This window comes from Camarhynchus parvulus, chromosome 1A (assembly GCF_901933205.1).
Source record: "Camarhynchus parvulus chromosome 1A, STF_HiC, whole genome shotgun sequence".
NCBI classification, from domain to species: domain Eukaryota; kingdom Metazoa; phylum Chordata; class Aves; order Passeriformes; family Thraupidae; genus Camarhynchus; species Camarhynchus parvulus.
The window spans coordinates 741113-761291 of NC_044586.1; the positions used below are offsets into that span (position 1 = coordinate 741113).

A 20179-nucleotide genomic window follows, 5' to 3' on the forward strand; every position below is an offset into this window, starting at 1 on the left:
AGTGCAGCGCTGACAAATGGTGAGAAATGGATGTGCTCACTCACTAGGAGCTCTATAGATCTGCAAGGGACTTACTCACTAAGCTGGATCAGGGTTTTTTAGTTGTGTTTTGCTCTGGATTTTTTTTTTTTCAGATAAATCAATAGGCTTGGGCCATTTTCCAAAGATGTGATTTGGTAAGTTTCAAGCCAAACCTCTCAAGCTTTACTCATGAGATAAGTGCTAAACAATGAGCCAGATTCATCAAAGCTTTATAGACTTACTTAAAAGAAAAAGAAACTGATTCAGCCAACTCATTTCAAGCCAAATCAGGCAGTTGAAAATCTATTCCTGAGATTCGGAAAATCTGTCTTTTTAAAAAATATTTTAAAAATATGTTTTGAGAGTCCCTCTTTTGCAAGAGCCTCAGGCAACTCTGTCAAAAAACTGTTTTTTGGGATTTTTCAGTCTGATCAGGAGTGGTGTATTCCTCATGTCTAAAGGAGATAGCTGAAATACATGTGTTTGTACATATACACCTAAATATTTTTACATATATACTTATACATACAAGCAACATAAGGATTCAAGAACATTTTATCAGAAGCTTGATAATTAAAGCAGTGAGTTTACTTTTCAAAAAGGCTAAAAATGAATTTGCTTCTTTACCAGAAGAAAAAACCAAACAGTAGTGCTGGACACCAGGATACTCTACTAATGCACAAAGCTAAAACCAGGTCCCTGCTCTCAGGCATGTTTATGAGCATTAGCACCATAAAATCTACCAAACCCCTCAGTACTGATCCTTAGAGTATTTCCTCAAAGAAGGTTCAGCCCATGTTCTTTCAGTGCCTGGTATCTCTACCAAGAAGGGTAACAACTGAGCTAAACAAGGCAGTTTTTGTGTACACCCACAGAAAACCTCCCAAAAGCACCAAAGCACTTGAGACATTACCAGGAGAGGGGAAGACACAGCCTGGTGTTATCTGACCAGGATGGGTCGCAGTGGTGACTGGCCATGGAGGAAAGGACATCCTGCCTGCTGGCTGGCATCCCACACACGGCTTCTGAGCTGGAGGAAACCTGGACTGCAAATGCTGCGCTGGTGATGCAGGGATTTCTGTGCAGAAACACAGGAAAGGCCTCTCTCTACCCTCTTCTTCCCACAGACGCTGTTAATTCCCCAGTAAACTCCATTTCAGAGGCAGAAAGGTGATGTCCCTACAGTGATGGACACAGGCTGAGGCCATTGGATGGCTGCCCCTCCAGCCCAGCATTTGCTGTAAACATTTATGTCAAAGCAATGAGAAAACGTTCAGAACCTTGCCACGCTTTCTTTTTGTGCTCCTGCTCTTTGCAAGGGAACTGCTCCTTCCGAGGACACGGGAAAAGCATGTGACTTTGAACTGGAAACCCTGAAAATCAGCGAGCCTACCTGCTAATGAGCAACTTGCTATTGAAACGAGCTCGTTAGCTTTCATTTCTGCTGGCTGCTGATCGATTCATCAGCCACTAACGTGGCCTCTGTAAGCTGTACATAAATTATCAAACACATTGATTTCCCCAAATAATAAATCAGGAAGTCAGCCCTTTCCATATCTCTGGTATAACTGCTTAGCTCAATGGCCTTCAAAATCCAACCAAAGGAAAGAGTGATAACATCAGTGTTCACAGATACACTGCATCTGAAATGGCAAATATTCTGCTGCAAAAAATAAGCTGTGCTGGCATCCCAGGGAAGCGAATAAAAACTTGCCTCTGAAAATGTTACATACAAAACGCACAGAATTTTGCATCAATCCTTGTGTAGGTGGCAGCTCAAGAAATTCACAGTAAGGAACAATTGTCTCCAGCAGGGAAAAATCCAAGATAGATCATCATCGTTTTCCATCTCATATAATTAATTTTCCACAGCCATCTTCATAGGACTGAGGTGGTCAAAGTCCTATGGCATGCCAGAGTCAGTGCTGAGGTTTGGAAGTGAAAGCTTTTTCTCTTGTCCACTGGCAAGAGCACAGGAAGAGAACCTGTTAAACACCCAGCAGCCAGCACAGGAGGAGGCAGGGAAAGCCTCCTTAGCCCAAACTTGCACCCATAACATTTCCATTTTCAGCACATATGGATACCTCCAAGGCCACCCTGATTTCACCTGGCCTCCCAACCATTTTTGAAAGTATATCAAAAAGTAATGCTTTGGACATGTATGCTTGCAAATTTCCAAGCACTTCATAACACTGATTTGCAATAATTTGCCTAAGGTCATGTGGGCCTTGATCCAAAGCCTATTAAAGACAAAGCAGTCTTTATAGTGACTTCAAAGAGCTTTGGATTGGACCCACGGTGAAGCGCTGCATAGTAAATAGAAAAACCAAGAAAAGAAAACCTGGTCTAAAGAAGAAATGTCATCCTCTCCTTAACTGACTCAGTTTACTGAAAAAAGACGGGAACGTGGGATTTAATTTCCCTGTTCTTCTGCACCACACTGCCAGCCCAATGAAATGGCTCTGTCCCTTTCCCCACACAGCTGCGCTGCTCGGAGCATTATTCAATTCTAAAATGGACCACGCTGCAGAGGTATTTCCATCACCTTGACCCTCAGAAGCAGCAGCAGCCCCAGAGCAGCTCCCTGGCGTGCCCCTGGGGAGCTGTGGCACTCCATGCCAGCCCAGGATGGTGCCAGCAGCGCTGGATGGAACGCTCGCTCCAAAAGAGCAGCAAGCTTAGGACTAAATGCAATAACAATAAGGAGTTAAAATGTGCAGACCAGAGAACATCGCTTAATCCCAGTTTACTGAAAGGACATGTCATTTTTAGAAAGTTGTCCAAACAACTGTCTTAATATTCCACACCAAAGTGGCTATTAATCAAACAACAAAGGCCCAATTAACACATAGCTGTTGTCACCTTGATGTTAAAAGCCTCTCCCTTCCCCCTTCTTTCTTTCTTTTTGTCTTTAATGTTACAACCTAACCCAAAAATGCCTCAGGGCCCTACAGCAAAAAAAAAAAAAAAAAGAAAAAAAAAGACAAGATACAGAGAGGGAGACAGGGAGGAAGGGAAGAGGATGGAGAAAAGTGGGGAGGGGAGAAAAGGAGAGAGAGGGAGAGAGAGAGAGAGTCTTAAATACCATCTCTCCTCTAGGCAGCAATTTCCACAGATGAAGAGGTCACCACTGTTTAACAGTGTGCTGCCACGTTAATTTAGTATGACAAGATAAAGCAGTAATCTCTGCTTGAAGAGGCTGTAAACCGCCTGCTATCCAGGGACATGCTCGAGTCGATTTGCACTGTATATCACTTTATACAATTGCCGTGACAAAGCCCCCTGAGTTCCCTCATGTAAATCTCTCTCTCCCTCTCAACTTCGCTGCCAGTCAGGCACAGAGGATCTGGGGTAAGCCGTGCAAACTTGGTGCTTTACGCATGCCAGCGGACCCCAGAGCTCCCCTCCTCCCCCCGCCCAAGAAAAGATGTTTAGGACTTTGATAATCCATTGATCCCACTTCCATATCGGCTTGTATTTTTCAATCTGTCGTGTTAAGTTGTCAGGGAGGGCGATTAAACCGATGTTTCATGTTCCCAGATTTGCGTTCCTGGGAATGATAGTTTTCAAAGCCTTTCTTGCTAGGTTCTGCTTAAAGATTATCCCTAAGAAAGCTGATGTGAATATTATTACTGGCATAAACCTGGTAATAAAACCATAAAGTGTTTTAGGTAAAGACATTTTAGAGATATTCAGGGTTATAAACATAAGAGTTTAAAGCTGGATAGAATTTGGAGCACTTAAAAAGAAAAAAAAAAAAGAAAAAAGGGAAAGAAAAAAAAAAGCGCCCTGTCAGGCTGTGGAGTTTTCTCAGCACGAAGGAAAACAACATATGTAAAAGGGAAAAGGGAACCCGCGTGTCTGTGTGAAGTAAATATAATTACAGAGCCACAGAGGAGGGCAGAGCAGAACAGGACCTGTGCAGCCAGGCAGGAACAAGGAGGAGGCAGAGACACAGAGTGTGGCAGTGGTCGTGGCTAGAGCCTGAAACGAAACACAGCCACAGCCAGGGATGCTGCCGAGCCTGCACAGCTGAAAACACCCCCTTCTTGTTGGGCAAATAGGGGGAATTGTCTGCAATATGTCGCAACTCTCAGATGCCATACCGCATCCCTAGAAGATGCAAGTTTTAAATTACGTCTCCCTCTATTTCACATTTAATTTGTGTCATTTTCCTATGGCCTGCAGGCACGATACAAGTCACAGCACACAATATACCAAACACGGTGCCAAAATGTGAAGCTGTGCACATGTACATATCCCCATTTTCTGGATTAAACACAGAGGAGGACATAAGTAGAATTAAAACACGCGCAGCAGACAGGTTTCTACAGAGTAAGGCTGGAATTTTTCTACAGAATAAGGCTGGAATTTCACTACAGTTTCCTAACCAATACATTGCTATGCCTGTGCACAGCATTTGGACTTGCAAAAATGACCAAGCAAGGCTAAATCAAATCTTTAACAGGTTACATACGTTCTCTGTAATCAATTAAACTGAACAATAAAATCTGATGTTCATTGCAGCTGATACGAAGATAGACAAATGCTTTATCAAGCATTTGAATTTCTAATAACATTTGATGATTCCCTAAATTTCAAAAGGGAATTAATATAATTAAAGGCACTAGAATTAATGCCATTTTCCAATACTAAGAGAACCTTCCCAAAATGATCTTTTTAAGGTGTTCTGTATTTCTTTATTCTCCGATACATGTTGCTAACCAACACATTATTTATTATTTGAACTTAACACTACTTAATAGATATACAACAACAGGTTTGCTTTTGGGGAATATTCAATTCTTAAAACCCCACTAAACACCATCAGTACTGGTTAAAAAAGAATTCTGATAGAATATTCACACACAACACCCCCAGCCATTCCCCAAAAAAAGGATGACCTAGAACATGGTTACTTCTCCAGAAAAACAAGAGAATTTTGGCACAGTAACCTGCGCTACTCCTTTAACACCACATACTGTGAATGGGATTACTCTCACCTAATTTTAGCCCCAAATTTGACACCCAGTCTAAACCAGTCACCAAGGCTCCCTCCACAGTCAATAGACAAGCACTTTCAGAGGGTAATTCATCTTTCTTGTCCTGGGTGCTTATTTTAAGATTGGAAATGTTGTTCTAGGCGGGTGGTTATCTTTTCACACAAGCTGTGAAGACAGCCCTAACTTTATGTGCCTCAGCTTTGGTGATCTGAACCCCAATCTCACTGTATGGCATCAATAATCTCCATGAGTGTGGAAACTCTGATAAATCACAGACCATCTTGGATGAAGGGCAAGGACAATTTCCATTGTACTGGCACAGCCATGGATGACAGAAGTGAATTGCCCGTGATAAATCAACAACCTGGATGCTGGAATAACATCTCATTTCACCCAGTAAACAAAAAACTTGCCATCTTTGTTAATATTTATCAAATTATGAGTACAACAACTCCATGACATTTTATCAAGCAATACAAAGGTACAGGTCCTAATTATAAAAGTATTTCAGTCCAATCAGTTTATTCACAAGGAAAGCTCAGGAATTCACTGTGGCCCTGTGTCAATATATTACCCAATACTGATGTTGACAGCTTCAAAACTGAAGCTATGGTCACTGCCCAAAAGCCAAGTTTACACTGGCCACAAGCAAACAGGAAAAGTACATCATCTGCCACAGATGTATTCTTTGCAGGACTGAATGACTCTATTTGCAACTCTGCTGGTCGGTCCATGAAATTCTGAAAACTGCTTTCCAGTGGAGTTTATCAAATAGGTTTAAAGAGAATTTAAACAAGTCTTATTGCTCTCCCCCACACTCTGCTGCTGCCTCTGTCAAGACAATATGAATTTAAGAACTTGGGAAAAAAAAGTGGGGAGATTGTAGATTTAATATTTATAAAAGTAAAGAATATACCATGTACTCACTATCATTAGTCAGATGCAGGCCACAAAGTCAGGTGAGCTGAGTGGTTTGAACTCTGAGATGCAGAATGTTTTCTATTCCCACTACATAGCAAACCTTTACTTACCAACAACAAATTATTAAATGCTCTGGCCAGGAAATTACCTCTCACTCAAAGCTTTTTTGGTTGAAGTTATCTAACCATAGATTTATAAACTATAGGGATCAACAGCTGAACTTAACACCCTAAGCTCCAGCTGTAACCTATGAAGAAAAATAGGCACTTCTGGGGTGTGAGTTCCCTGACCTACTTACAGGATCTGTTAGGACAAAATGAATCACACTCCACTATTCCCTATTTACTGCCATTAACTATAAAGTTAAAGCTGATTTTACTAGCTCACTTTGGGCCATACACTTTTTAAACAGACAGTCTGAGGAGACTTCACCCTTGAATCTTCACCCCAAAAAGTGACACTCAGATTTACATGGCTTTGTATGATGTGTTAGTGGCCAGCTCCATTCTGTGAGAGGAAATAACTTCCCTCTATCAGAAAAGCCAAAATGTCCTCATGCTGCACCAAGGCTCCAATAATCACCAGAAATTCATCACTGAGACTCCATAAATTTAACTGAAAACTGTGCAAGAAAGTAACTTGCTCCTAGCAGAGCCCTAAATCTCAGTGCTAAGCTCTGCACTCGTGCCTGGGTGTTTTCTGGAAACCTCAGCAGACACTGCTGAACACAGAAGGATCCAAAGCTGAGCAGGTTTCCTGATTGCAACTGCAGCAGTCCGAAGTGAAAGGAAAGAGGAAGGTTTAACTTACAGAGATGAAAGCCACACTTTAAATTCAATCTGAAAATCAGCACAGAGTCTGAAGCAGGGATGTTTTGCATTATTTCTGGCTAGCAGTATTAACAAGCAGTGCAAGCTTCCACCTCTGACATGACTTAGTGGAGAGATACACATACAATCCACCCCAGTAATTCAGACTTGAGATGTCAGAAGGATTTTACCTTTTTGCTATAATATTTCTTATTTTCTGTCATCAAAATCCAATCCCACAGAAAGCTGTGTGCAGAAGGAGTTATAGTCAGTGACCTCTCCTTCCCTCCCTCTTGCTACCATCAGCATTAGGTTCCAATCAACCAGATTATTTTGCAGGAACAGGGTCATAAGCTAAGCATTCTGGGGCAGGAATGTTTCTTTTTTCTGTCTCTATAAAAATAAATCATGCTCTTGGTACAATATAAATAAAGATAATAACAGTCTGATATTAGATTTTACTGGTCTATGCTTTAGACAATCTGTGTAATTTGCTTGCTGCCTGTACAAACCACAGAAAGTTAATCTTTAGAGCTCTCATTCTTTCCTTGGGGGGTTCAGTTTAAAAGCATAATAAGAGGATGCTGAAGCAGACTATTTCCATATTTCCACTATTTCCATGTATAATTACAGTCTTGTTTACACTGTCCTGGCAAAAGGTATCCCGAGTTAAACTGGGCACAACTCCACCCAGTGACTTTTGTGGGTTTATCTAGTGATGCTAAATTAATGGGATTCACCAATTCTACTTCTCCCTTGCAAAGAGCAAAAATGCCTTATCTGATCCCACAACTGCAACTAAACCAGAAACAGACACAAAGAACTCGAGGGTGTTAAAGAGAACCTGGAAAGGAGGCCGGCCAAACCATTCCACATCAATCTCCTCCTGTAGGAGCTCTCTGAACACATCTTAGGAGCTGACCCACCACTGGTAAATGCCCATTCCTGAGTAAACACATAATGAAATCTGCAGTTAACTTGCCAAAGGTCCTTCTTCAGCCGTGAATTTCTAGAGAAAATTAATAACCCCTTGTATTACAGCAGAGAAGGAGGTGGTGTTTCACTGATACACTGAAGACAAGAGGATGCAGCTAGCTCCATGAAAGGAAAAAACATCACTGGATGACATGAGACCTTAAATGCCATTTTCATTCCCACTGCAATCACCACTACTTTTGGTGAATCTGAAAAAGCATTAGCAGTGGGAAGAAAAACTAGAGAAAGCAAGCTGGCCTTGGCACAGCCTAATCCAGCTGAATTTTGTATGACCTGAGAAATCACACTTAAAGAGACAGTGCAAAAACCATGAGCACATCACCAGCCCATTGAAAGGACAGAAAATAAAGAAATGCTCCAAATCCCAGCTGCAGCAGGTAACTTCCCATGGACACAAACCTCTGTCAGTGAGAGGAGGGACTGTAAAACACAACTGTGAGCACTGAGGGTGGCAGAAGGTTCTGGCACTGCTCAGAGCCTGAGTTTATACCACAGGGATTCCCTGCAACCCTGAAATTCAAGAAACCATGACCAACACTTCACAATGCCTTTTAGGTTTGGTATATCTGTGCTAAGTAGAGCTGCATATCACAAACCAACCATCTCCTACTTTATTGACATTCTGTCCAAGCAAATAGCTCAACACTCATTCTTACTGTGCAACATCTTCATAGGAGCTACTTACTGAAAGGCTTTAGAATGCATTAAATAATAAAAATGACCAAGCTAAATATGTCTACAAGCAGAGGAAGAAAACGGGCAAAGCAGAAAAAGGTTTTCAGAGGACAACTGCAAGCACACAGGAACTGATAGAGTAAAGCTGGCTCTTCAAGGTTGGAAACAGATAAAGCTGCATCTGCACTGAAAAGAAAGGGAGAAAGCCACACCAGCTGCTCAGAAGTACCACCAGGGGTATGAAAAGTGTGTAGAGCAAACACAAAGCACGTGGGGAAATTGTTCAGGAAGTTCTAAAATGAATTAACAACTGCTGAAGCAAAAATGAGTCAAGGTGGTATCCAAAAGGAGGAGTTTGTGCTATGTAGGGAGCAAAACATAACCAACCCAGGATTCCCACAGCCTTGCCTTGGGGAATATGTCAGATAAGAGTATGGAAGCCTGGAATGCTGCTCTCTACTCTGATAATAGTTACACTGAGCCAAAAGCTTCTCATGAGCGCAGAAGCCTGGCAAAAGGACACACAGCCACTGAAAGGAAAAGCACAAACATTTCAAACTACATTTCTCTGGCCTTGTGTTTTCAGAACCATGGAGAACTGGGTGTTTAACTGGCAGCAGAGTTTGTGTCTCACCACAACACCAGAAAGACTCATTGTCACCAAAAAAGGTGGAGTTCCAGAATAAATTTGGGCAGAGTGCCACAGGGGATGGACCTGGACTGCAGAAACTACACAAATTCCACATTTATTGTTTGACTTTCAATAGGATGGAGAAGATCCCACAGATCCTACCTGTGTTGTGTCACACACAGAGAGTGTCTATTGGAAGCAAAAGATGTATCAAGAAGCAGGAACATTTAAATGTAGTCTCTGGATGTCTCTGTTGCTATAAACTGGTCTTGCAGTCCTAGAGGGGCATTCTCCAGATCCTAGCCCTCAGCAGTGCTCCTCAAATTGATAGCACAGATTTGAAACACAATTTTGAAGTTATCTCTGTTGCTTGGAAAGATGATCAAGGTTTTTGCTTACATAGTTTTTTGATAGGCCATTTAATAGTTGTTTTTCTCATAAGAGAGAGCATCTGGTTTGAATATTCCCACCAAATGTAGGCTTTACTGTTCTACCTATCTCTTTTTTCTGCAGAATTTTTCAGCTACTCACTTGAATTAGATTTTACAGGTATTTATGCAGTAAGTTCAAATGAAGACATTTCCAGTATGAAGTCAATGAATTGATGCCTAGGCACATAATCACTTGCAAACAATGGACACATACAGTTCCCAGCACTTCCATAAAACAAAGGTGTTTACTTTTCTGTTGATTATTTTCTGCTTAACTGAATTCAAATGAATCCATTAAAAACATGACTGCTTCACAGTAAGATGGTCTTCAGCAAAAACAAACAACTGCTGTTTCCACTTCTCTTCATGGCCTTTAAAAACTACAGTCATCTGCTCCCTGTATTCCAGGCAATGTATGTTATAAGTCTGGTCTTGATTTGTCAAGTTATTGGTTTAAATGTAGTTTTAACCCCCCTGCTTGGGGAATGGGGGAAAAGAATAAATTAAAAATAAAGAAGTTTTTCTTACTTCATTGCTTATTTAATGTCCTTTTGGACCTTTCAAAGTCTGATCAAAACACCAATGGGTCACCTCAGACTTCAGCAGGTGTTTCTGCCCATTGATTTCTGCTGGGAATAATGTATCCACCCTGGTTTTCCATGGCCACAAGTGTGCAAAAGTCACTGTGCTCAGAGGGTGGTTCAATAAACAGAGGGAGACTTCCACAAAAGCACCACGAATGGCACCCTGGCTGCGATCCCTGACCCGCCTGAAGAATGCAGCTGAGGGCATCTGTGTGCCCAGCCAGGAGCTGCACTTGGAGCAGGACTCTCAGGGATGGGACAGGAGGGAGAACAGGGACCAGCACAGGGGGGACACACAGATCAGCCCAACCTGAATGCAAGATGCTTGCCAGGCACACAGGAGAGCTACCAAAGCTGTTATCAGCTGGCTCCATCACAGCTGGTTCTCAAGCACTGCAGAGAGTTTTCCAGGGCCTGGACTGAGCAGTGCAGTAGCAACTTCTGCAGCTCTTTGATGGGTCCTGACTTGATTCCTTTTCATTTGTTCCCCTTCCTAACGGCCCACACAGTGATTCCCTGAAATGCTCCAAGTATAAAGATTAAACTCTGATAAAAGCCTAAAGTTGTATCTGCAGAAACTGCTTCCACCAGCCACTTGTGTGATGACATTTATAATGCAGTGTTTGCAACAGTGCAATTTCATCATCTTATAAATATCAATTTACCACTAAGAGAGGAGGGAAAGAACAGCAGACAAAGGCAAACTTACCCCTGTTTCTGGTTGATTCTAATTGAACTAGTCCTGTTCAGCTAGGCCTATCTCTTACAAAAACAACAGTTTCTAGTTTAAACTGTGAAATTGTGTGCGTGTGTGTGTTGTAATTATGGTGCCTGCTAACAATTTCATACTGCCACACTGCACATATGGCTTCCAAGCTAGCTTTATCTGAATCTTTGTGAATCTATTCTCCATGCTATTAAACTGAGCACATTCCACATCGTTCAAAAGTAATTACACTTTTGTCTAGAGTGTAGGAGACTGCTCTCCCCAAACAATGAAATTCTCATTATGAGAGCTGGCACAGTAAAGGCACTGGTGTTCACAACACTGTGCATTGTATCATCACAATAACTTATCCTAAGCTTGATGCTCAAAGGTACACTGGAAATTAAAATTTCTCTAAAACCACTGTGAGGTTGTTTTTTATTTTTTTTTTTAAATATGCATTCTTTAGCTCAGTATAATTAGAGTCCTATTTGACTTTTTAAAAAGCTATATGCATTCAGATTTCCATTCTCCTCGGAAGGTCTGAATAATAGCTGAGTGCTCCAGTGCCTGTTGTTCTGATCCACCACCATTCACATGCTGACAACTCCAGACCAACAGGTGAGGCACAGGCCAGGAGAGATGCGATAAGAGAATCCAAATGAAGCATTAAACAACCTTTTACTCTGAACAAGTGGAGGAAAAGCACAAAGCACCGTGCTGGTAAGCTCTTTGACCAGCAGTACTGCCATTCTCAGTATTATTCCCAAGTTACACAGGAGTGACTTCATTCACCACAGAAACACAACTTCTTTTAGTGTGAAGCAACAAAGCTACTGAACAGTGCACCAGAATATTTCTTATCAATTTAAAGCACTATTGGAAATGAATTCTAAATCCCACTGAAAGTGCAGGACAAATCTGGGCTACCAGGACAGTCACAGTCATCAGTTTGGAACAACCAGGGAATGGCAAAATTATGGCTTACCACTTTGACCTTTTCTTCAGTACTTCTTTGATTTTTTATTTTTCTTTAATCCCATCCTGCATTTCACTGATATTCTAGAGCTAAAAAGGATGGTGTGATTTAAACACACCATGCCTGTGGAATACTTTAATCAGTGCTTTTAGCCTTGACATTTCTCATTTCCAGAATTTAGCACACAGACACCATTGGTAAGATCAGTGGTCTTGAGAGTTGCAAAAGCAGACAAACAGAACATAAAGGCAGGCAAATAGAAACAAGTAAAACAAACCTTTGTAACTCAGATGAGCTAGCAACTATCTGTGCTACCCAAATACTGTAGCCTTAATAGGTTTCTTCAGAAGAGCTATTGACTGATACTGTAATCCTCAAGTGTTTCCTGCAAGGCTCGTGGTCTGCCATGAACATCTCAGATATATTCCAGGTCAAACCATTTGCCTCTTATTTTCTACGGAGCAGTTGCTTTAAATCTGATAAATTATTGTTTCTTTTCTTATCATGAGAAGAGTTTTCCTACTCGAAATAAGTATCTGGTGTCTTCTATCAAGAGAAAGCTTGAGACAGAGTCACCCCTGCCTTGGTTGAGGCTGGTGGAGATGTCCAGAGGAGACCTGGCCCAATGCCCCGCTCAGGGAGGGCCACTGAGCTGCACTTCCAACATCCTCAGAAATATCCCGTTCATTTTGATGGGCTCTGCAGATTTTTGCCAATTTTGATCAGGTCTGAAGATGTCCTTAGAGGAATTTTGCTCTCCTCTTATAAAAATCTACCCAGAATTTAGAGCTGTCTCATTAGGCTGTTAAAACTTGGTAAAGTGCAACAGGGTAAATTTTCAGGAGTGTAAGTTGGGAAGTGTGAAGCTCCTGGAGCTTTATCAATAAAACTCCATCAGACTGCAGTCTGTGCTGTGTGCACACCTGCACACACCTGGATCTGCTTCCCAGAGATGATAAAACAGTAGCATGTGAACTAAAACAGTACAAACATGTCCCCTGCCATGTTAGAAAGTGAATGCCCTGTGGGAATGATTTTTGTCACTGCTAAGCACACGAACTGAAGTCATCTAAATGTTATCCAGTGATTTCCTTCTGATAACTACCTACCACAACAGCAGAGGGAGTGATTACGGCTATTTTACTCTTTTAGACTGATCACTTTCTTCTGGAGACACACAGGCTGCATCCTTTCTGAACTACCTGAGTGATGACTTCTACAACACAGTCCCCACTGAAAGAGAGATATCACCACAATGTTACATTCACACAGGCTGGCAGTGTTCTTAAATATGTATGAAGACAAAACCAGACCCTTACAATCCCCCAAACACTGCCTCGGGTAAGGCTGCAGTGTGTCACTGCTGCAGCAAAACTATCTAAAACACCCTGTGATTCAGCACCTTGTACTGTACAATGACATCACATTAAACTCAACCTCCATAGCAGGAAGCTATGCCAGATGATCAGCTAAACCTCTTGTTCTTAAAAACTGTAATGACCAAACAAGCAAAGGAGTTAGTTAAGATCAGTTTAGGAGCAGTTAAATGTTCCAGTGAGGTGCAGCTGAAATACTCCTGCTGGATCCTTAGGAAACAGAATGTTTTTATTTCATTAGGGTCTGATTCTACACTACTGGTGCCATCACAACTTTATCTATTGACTTAAATGCCGTCAGAAACAATCCCTTATCTTCAAAACACTCTCTTAAAAAAGGCCACAATATAGCAAATACTCTCACATCCCACTGGCTGGAACTGTTACATTAATGAATTTCATCTCCATAAAACATAAGATAAAGGATGAGAAATAAACAAGCTCGAAAAAGATAATGACATTGTCTGCCCATGAGTAATTTCTCCAGTGATGTTCTTTCTCCATGTAAAGTTGCAATAACACAAACTGAAATTATGTATTCCAAAGCACTGTCTGAGCTTAAGCATTAGCCCAAAAAAGGAAGGGAAATGGATCAGGATCAATGAGTTATTCTGTCTAGGAGAGTAGCTTCAGTGAATATCCAGTGACTTGGTCCTATGAGAAATAATAATCCCTAAGGCTTTTTACTTAGGGCTTGTTACATATGCATAATGAGCTGTAAGGGCTTAAATACCACTGTGGAGCTCTTGCAGGCTTTTATGAGAATACACTATCACCTGTTTTGCAATGCCTTTTTAAAAGCCTTCAAATATGCAGGTCCTCTTATTATCTTCCCTTCCAGTGAAATTACCAGCGCCCTAGTGGAGGTGGGGGACTGACAGAAAAGTTACAGCCAATTTGTAAACAGGCAAGAGCTGTGCAGGCTCTGTGCTCACAGCAGAGCTGTGTGCAAGTGCCTCGGTGCTGGGGGCCTTTCTCTGCACCTCTCAACCTTCCTGAAAATGCATCAGCGCTCCATGTGCCCAAACCCAGCACAGGGACACTACAATACCAGCAAGGAACAGGGCACTGTTTTGTCTTCTTTAAGACACAGCCAGTTCTGGGCTTCCCCTGGACTGCTGCCTGCCATGAATTGAGTGGTCAGAGTCAGCTGTAGAGTGGGAACTCACAGGCCAAAAAGCAGCGAGTTGATTTCATTTCATAAGCACGGTAAATTTTATTGTGGGTATCTGTGACGTGAATCACACATCAGATGTAAGTTTTTAAGTCATCAGAATTCAGTTTCTTTTTTCTTTTGCCTTTCTACAGTCTTTCAAGCTTTACAGTTGCACAAACTTGGCACCAGGGTGATGTTTCAGACTCCATGCCAAACGTGACTCTCACTTCCAGCGCTCCAAACCCGTTTGCTGTTTGCTGAACACACACACTTCCAACTCACACCAGCGCAGCTCACACACCTCCAGCACCCTTAATGCCAGCAGGCAAAGGGGAGGAAAAGCCTGCACTGGGAGGGGCTCAGGGGCAGCCCAGCAGGGCAGAGCTGCCCGGGATGAGGCGCGCTCCGTCCGTGGGGCTGAGCCCTGCACGCCCCACCAAGGGCAGCCCTGGGTGCCAAACTGCTGCACAGGCAGAGCTCAGAGAAGGGATAGAGCACAATAGAGCAAAGCAAACCTACCATTGTGTTGTGCTGGGAAGTGGGAGTCCTATGGCCACAGTTCTCCTGCGTCAGCAGAGAAACTGGCTGAAATTCCTCAGAGTGAGGCTTGTTGGGAAAACTCACATGCAAGGGAAGGTGAAAGGCTGGGAGCCCGTCACTCTCCTCTTCTCCCACTTTCTGTCTGCTTGTCACCATGGCTACCTCTCCATCTGCTTCCCCATACGGAGAGGCTGGTCGCTTGGAAGACATCCTGGAAGGAACAAAAGAGGAGAAAATAATGAAACCTCCAAATAAATCCTTAATGCCGTCATTGTGTGGTTAGGGGCCATTGTAACAGAAATGCCTTTTTTGTGCTGGCAGAGAGCAGGAAACCATCCAAATACCACTGCAAAGCACACACAATTGGGAACAATGGCCAAGCAGGTAGCAACAGAACAGTGCCTTGTTTGTTGTGAGAATAATACACTAATATAGCACTCCCTTGTATTCTGGCTTCTTAAACATGAAAATTCACCTAAGACTGCATAATGAAATGCAATTCCTTTTAAAAAATACCCATCTAGTTTTGCATTTGCAAGGGACTCTATGAAGATAGAATGTCTCCCGATACAAGCCATTGTCAACCCAGCTTTTAAGGAATAATCATCTGCATCTCATTATCGACCACAACTGATAAAAAAAAAATAAAGTAAAATAAAATACAATACAATAAAAGAACTTGCTAGCAGGCCAAAACGTCTGTGTTTACAAAATTTCACCCATGTGAGCAACTGAGTGCTACAGTCATGTTGCAAGGATCTTTCCAGGTTTGCAGATCTGGTATAGTTAAGGAATTAAACATTTGGACATTAATAATCTAAGCTTTTTGACTACATAAAGTCAGCGGCTTTGAATGAAGGTCAGGATTGAATGAAGATCTGCTATCAACTCTTTCTAGCTATATATCAAATTCCTCCTATCTACATATAGCTAGATCAGGAAAAAAAAAACCCAATGAAAATGTATTTTATATCTGTACCTACATAAAAAAGGATACACAAGGAAGATACCTAGAACACACACTGGAAAAGCCACATAGAAATATTGACTTGAAAAATCAGGCCTACATTGTGAAGTTTTTGATAATGTCTGATAGAATATGTTTATCTTCAACTTTTAGAAACACTAAAAGAAACCTAAATCATGGGCAAATGCAAGTATCATTCAAGACAAGCACTACTGCAAATCTTACAGAACCCATAATGCTTCCAGCTTGGTCTCCAAAATAGAGGGGGATACAGTGAAGTCTTAAAATGCAGACAAATTCTGGGATTAATTACAGCAACCTTGTTCATGAAAACCAGGGTCTGTCCATGGATGGCCCACTGTGCTAACCAGGGGCATCTGCAAGGAGCAGAATGAGGAGAAATCCTCCAGGCACAGCCAAAAGGAGATGTGAAAAACAGGGAAATAAATAAATAAATAAAGTTATAAACGAGGAAACTGAAGACTATTTGTATGCAAAAGTTAAAAAAAGGGGCCAAAGTAATATTGCTCCTCCTCAAAAATGTCGCATTTATGATTCTCATTAGCCCATTCTTTATTCTGCACTTAAAGGGCTGCACCTGAAGAGCCCAGCAGCCTCCTGAGCCATGTGTGGGGCTGCTGTGAGGTGGAGCATGTCCACAGGCTTTGGCATATTGAGCACGGAATGGTTCCCAGCAGCAGTCAACTTGGTCTGAAAACAAACAGCGACTTTAAACAGCCCTTTGTTAAGACTTATTTTGCTCCTAATGATCTCATCTTGAGCCTTGCCTCCTGAGCCAAGTTAGATTATATTAAAAAAAAAAAAGGGGAAAAAAACCAGAAAAACCAACAACAAAAACTCAGACAAAAAAATCCCTAGCAGAACCTACATGCAGCTGCACATTGCCTGTTCTGAACACCACCTATTGCCAGTGCTCAGAGAACCAATCTGTATTTTCTATTAATGTCTGCCTTAGTCCAACAGACTAACACTTCATACATCCTACCTGAATTCTGTCTTCTAGGCTTTCCCACCTACGTGTCTGCAGCAAAGCATATGCACAAAGACAGAGATCACCAGATAGACTCTTACTGGCAGTTTGCTACTAGCCCACTGAATTCAGCATTTTACAGCTATGTTTGATGTGACAGATCTCAAACCCTTCTGCAGAAACCACACAGCTCCCTTCTAAAGTTAATGTGAATTATTCATATTTTGCATTGTACTGCACCGAGATCGACATTTGCTATGGAATTTAAGTTTTTTGGTTACTCATTTTAACAGTACTTTAATAGAAGCCTGAGCATTTACGAAATCTCTCTGAAAATCAGCACTAAGCAGTTGTCTCAATTTTGGCAAACAAAAAGGGATGGACACAAGATCATTACTCAATTATTGCACAGCAATTTTCTATACTTTAGAACATTTATATTTGATAAAATGACTGCAAATATTGTAAGTCATGCACAAAAGTCCCCACTGCAATTCACTCTGACAATAAATTACAGAGAGAGAGGATGCCTTGCTTTGTATTGATGATTTGGATTATACATTATATACTCAAACTGTGTCAAGAACTCCTACTGCTGTTAACCTAGAATAACACAGATTCTGTCACATTGCTTCACAAGGAAAGTTTGAATATCACGCTGAAATAAAGCTCTTCTGTTAACTTTGGATGTGAATATAGAGTTTCAGATCATCTTCCTCTGCTTGTCACTGTTCCCAACAGGGATGAAATAATTTTCTGCAGGGAATTTATATCAACAGACAAGGAAGATAATAGAGGTGTCCACCTCCACGCACTTGCAATAACAGAGATTATTTTGCTTTTGATCTAAAATGAAAACCTACAGGTTGGATTATAGACCAAACTAAAGCGAAAGCAGAAAGGGCAGAAGAAACTTTTCCTTTTGTCTCTAAAACATCCAGTTTAAATTACAAGCCACAAACCCATCACCAGCCTAGAAGATTAACAAATCACTGAAATGGCTAAAGCAGCAAAGCTGAGGCTTTAATCTGTGCTAGTCTTCCAAGAACACCCAAAGAAATGGACACACAAACGTGGACAGCTCAGCCATCAAATGCAGTTTGTGTTCAGGCAGCTCTGTCCACAGCCAGCCTGATTCAGACAAAAATCAGTTTCATAGACATTTCTTACTCCTTCTGAGCATCCAGGAAATTTCCACAAGAAAACTGAAAATTTAAATAAATAAATTAACAGATCCACATCTACTTTTGGAAATGTCTTCCTAAAGGATAATAATTATCAAAATCTGTAGTTGCAAAGGATCAAATTTTTGAGAGGTTCCAAAGTAGACAACGTGAAACAAGAAAAAGTCATCTACAAATGTCTTTCATCATTTCTACACCTTGATTAGCTCATTCCCCAAATGTGATATACGCCCCTACATCATGCATCCCCTAATATTCTTCTTTTCATAAATCTTGTTTATCCTACTGAGCTAATACCAGGTCTTAACAGATTCCACATCTAAGATGCAAGCAGAGTTCCCACCACAAACAATAAGGAAAGGAACAACTAAATTCTGAGCAGCAACATGACCTGAAACTGAGCTCTTTTAAACAGATCCAGACCTAATGAAGCACTGGAATTGTCCCATCCCAACAAAGGACTGCAAATATCCTGGATCTGCCCTCAGTGATAACACAACAGTTCACAGCTCACAGGACTTCCAGATCTTCTCCTCAAATTTAAACTCGGAATAGTTTTCAGTTACATCACTCTGCAAGAAGATTTACAATGGAACAGGAAACACCAATTTATGGATAGGATTTTTAAAAAGCACCCCAAAACCCTAAGATATAACCCAGAAAAGTACAAAAGTAATACAGCACACCAGATTCCAAATGTAAAAGGTGTCACTGCAAATGAAATCTGTTGCAACTTCATTGTTTCAAGAAGAATTGCATTTTGAAATGTCATTAATCACTTCTACTGAATAAAAACAGGTAGGTGGCAATTTTTTAGGGAACCTAAATCTGCAAAGTTCTGATGCATGGGGACACAGGCTGTACCCAGGCCATTCCACAGACACACTGGAATTATGAAATGCATCTCCCTATTTGAGTTTATCAGTGGTTCATATGGAACTGAAGATTTAATTCTGGTGATGAATTCAAATTTGATACTGTTTCCTGTAAAGAGACCTGTTTTCAGACAGGCTTCTTAATATGCAGAAACTGCAGTTAAAAAAACCCAAACACGCTTTTTGTTCAATTTTCATTAAATAAATGCTTTTCCTGGTAGGAAGAACGTTTTTTCAGGGAAGTAAAAGCCTCATTGTTCTAACTCACTCTTATCCAACAAATATTTTATGTGATTCATATCACAGCAGTTTCTCCAAATATTTCTTTATGCCCTTCAGTTTGTAACAGACTCTTTGTAGGCTTAAATTGAGACCCTGTGTCTATTGATCTCAGAGTTTTTGCATTGACTTCAGCATGGCTGGATTTTCCCACTGGAGCAAGCAAGAGCTACACTACATCCACATGAATTGTTTCCTACACTTATTGGTTCCATCCAAATAATTTCAGGCTGCTAAATATGACTATTTTTCTTGCTTGCTTTTTCCCTTGGATTCAGGGTCTCACAATAGTGATCTTTCCATAGCTATATTTTTTTTTATTACTATTTTTAACAGAACCTCACTAAAGTGTCCCCCACTACATCTCCATTTGCTCATTGGTTTTGGTTCATTTCATCCATGATTGTACTCCCCAAATAAACCTGAAGTGGTGTTCAGTACTCAAGGAGATAGTGCCCTCTAGCACACAACCTGCATCCTTTCCAATTGGATCGCTCGTGCCATAAAATTTAATAATTTTTGTGTCATAAAACTCTAATCTTGTTACATTAAGCAAAATACCTCAGAAACATTTCAGATACCTACAAAAGCTTTTGGAGAAGGGGCTTATCCGCGTCTTCAAAAGTGTCAAACACAGATGTGTCAGGAGAAAAAGATATGAGGCCATAAATCTTAACTTGTTGGGAGTTAATTAAGGGATTCATCAATCACTGCACAGCTCACCCCATACACACACACAGGCAAAATCCCATCACAGCAATCACAGAGCCCACAGCAATCTACAGGTTAAAAACTCCCCAAGCCCCTCTGTTCTGACTATTTATAAATGACTTGCTATAATCTAGCATTAAGACCTGTAATTATAAACCAGCATTAAAACAGGCCTGCAAAGTTATGGATAATTATAGCTGGTACACTTTTTAAAGAAATAAAAAGCTTTTCCATTCAAACACAGGCTTTGCCTCTCTGACAGCTCCAAGTCCACAGGATGTAGGAAGATGATTTAAACTGTATGTCAAAACTCTGTACAAGAATCTCTGTTCCCCCTTATTAAG

General features: G+C 41.1%; 1 protein-coding gene across 10 annotated transcripts in view; it reads right to left on the bottom strand.

Moving 5' to 3' along the window:
* The window catches only part of SOX5 (SRY-box transcription factor 5), a 604730-nt gene that overhangs the window by 224176 nt on the left and 360375 nt on the right, over positions 1-20179 (bottom strand). For 9 of the 10 annotated variants that reach the window (XM_030959507.1, XM_030959511.1, XM_030959510.1 and 6 more), the window contains one exon: positions 14808-15039. In XM_030959507.1, coding sequence (XP_030815367.1) covers positions 14808-15039 — 232 coding nt within the window. The remainder of the gene's footprint in view (positions 1-14807; positions 15040-20179) is intronic. The other variant, XM_030959517.1, reaches the window with a different exon arrangement.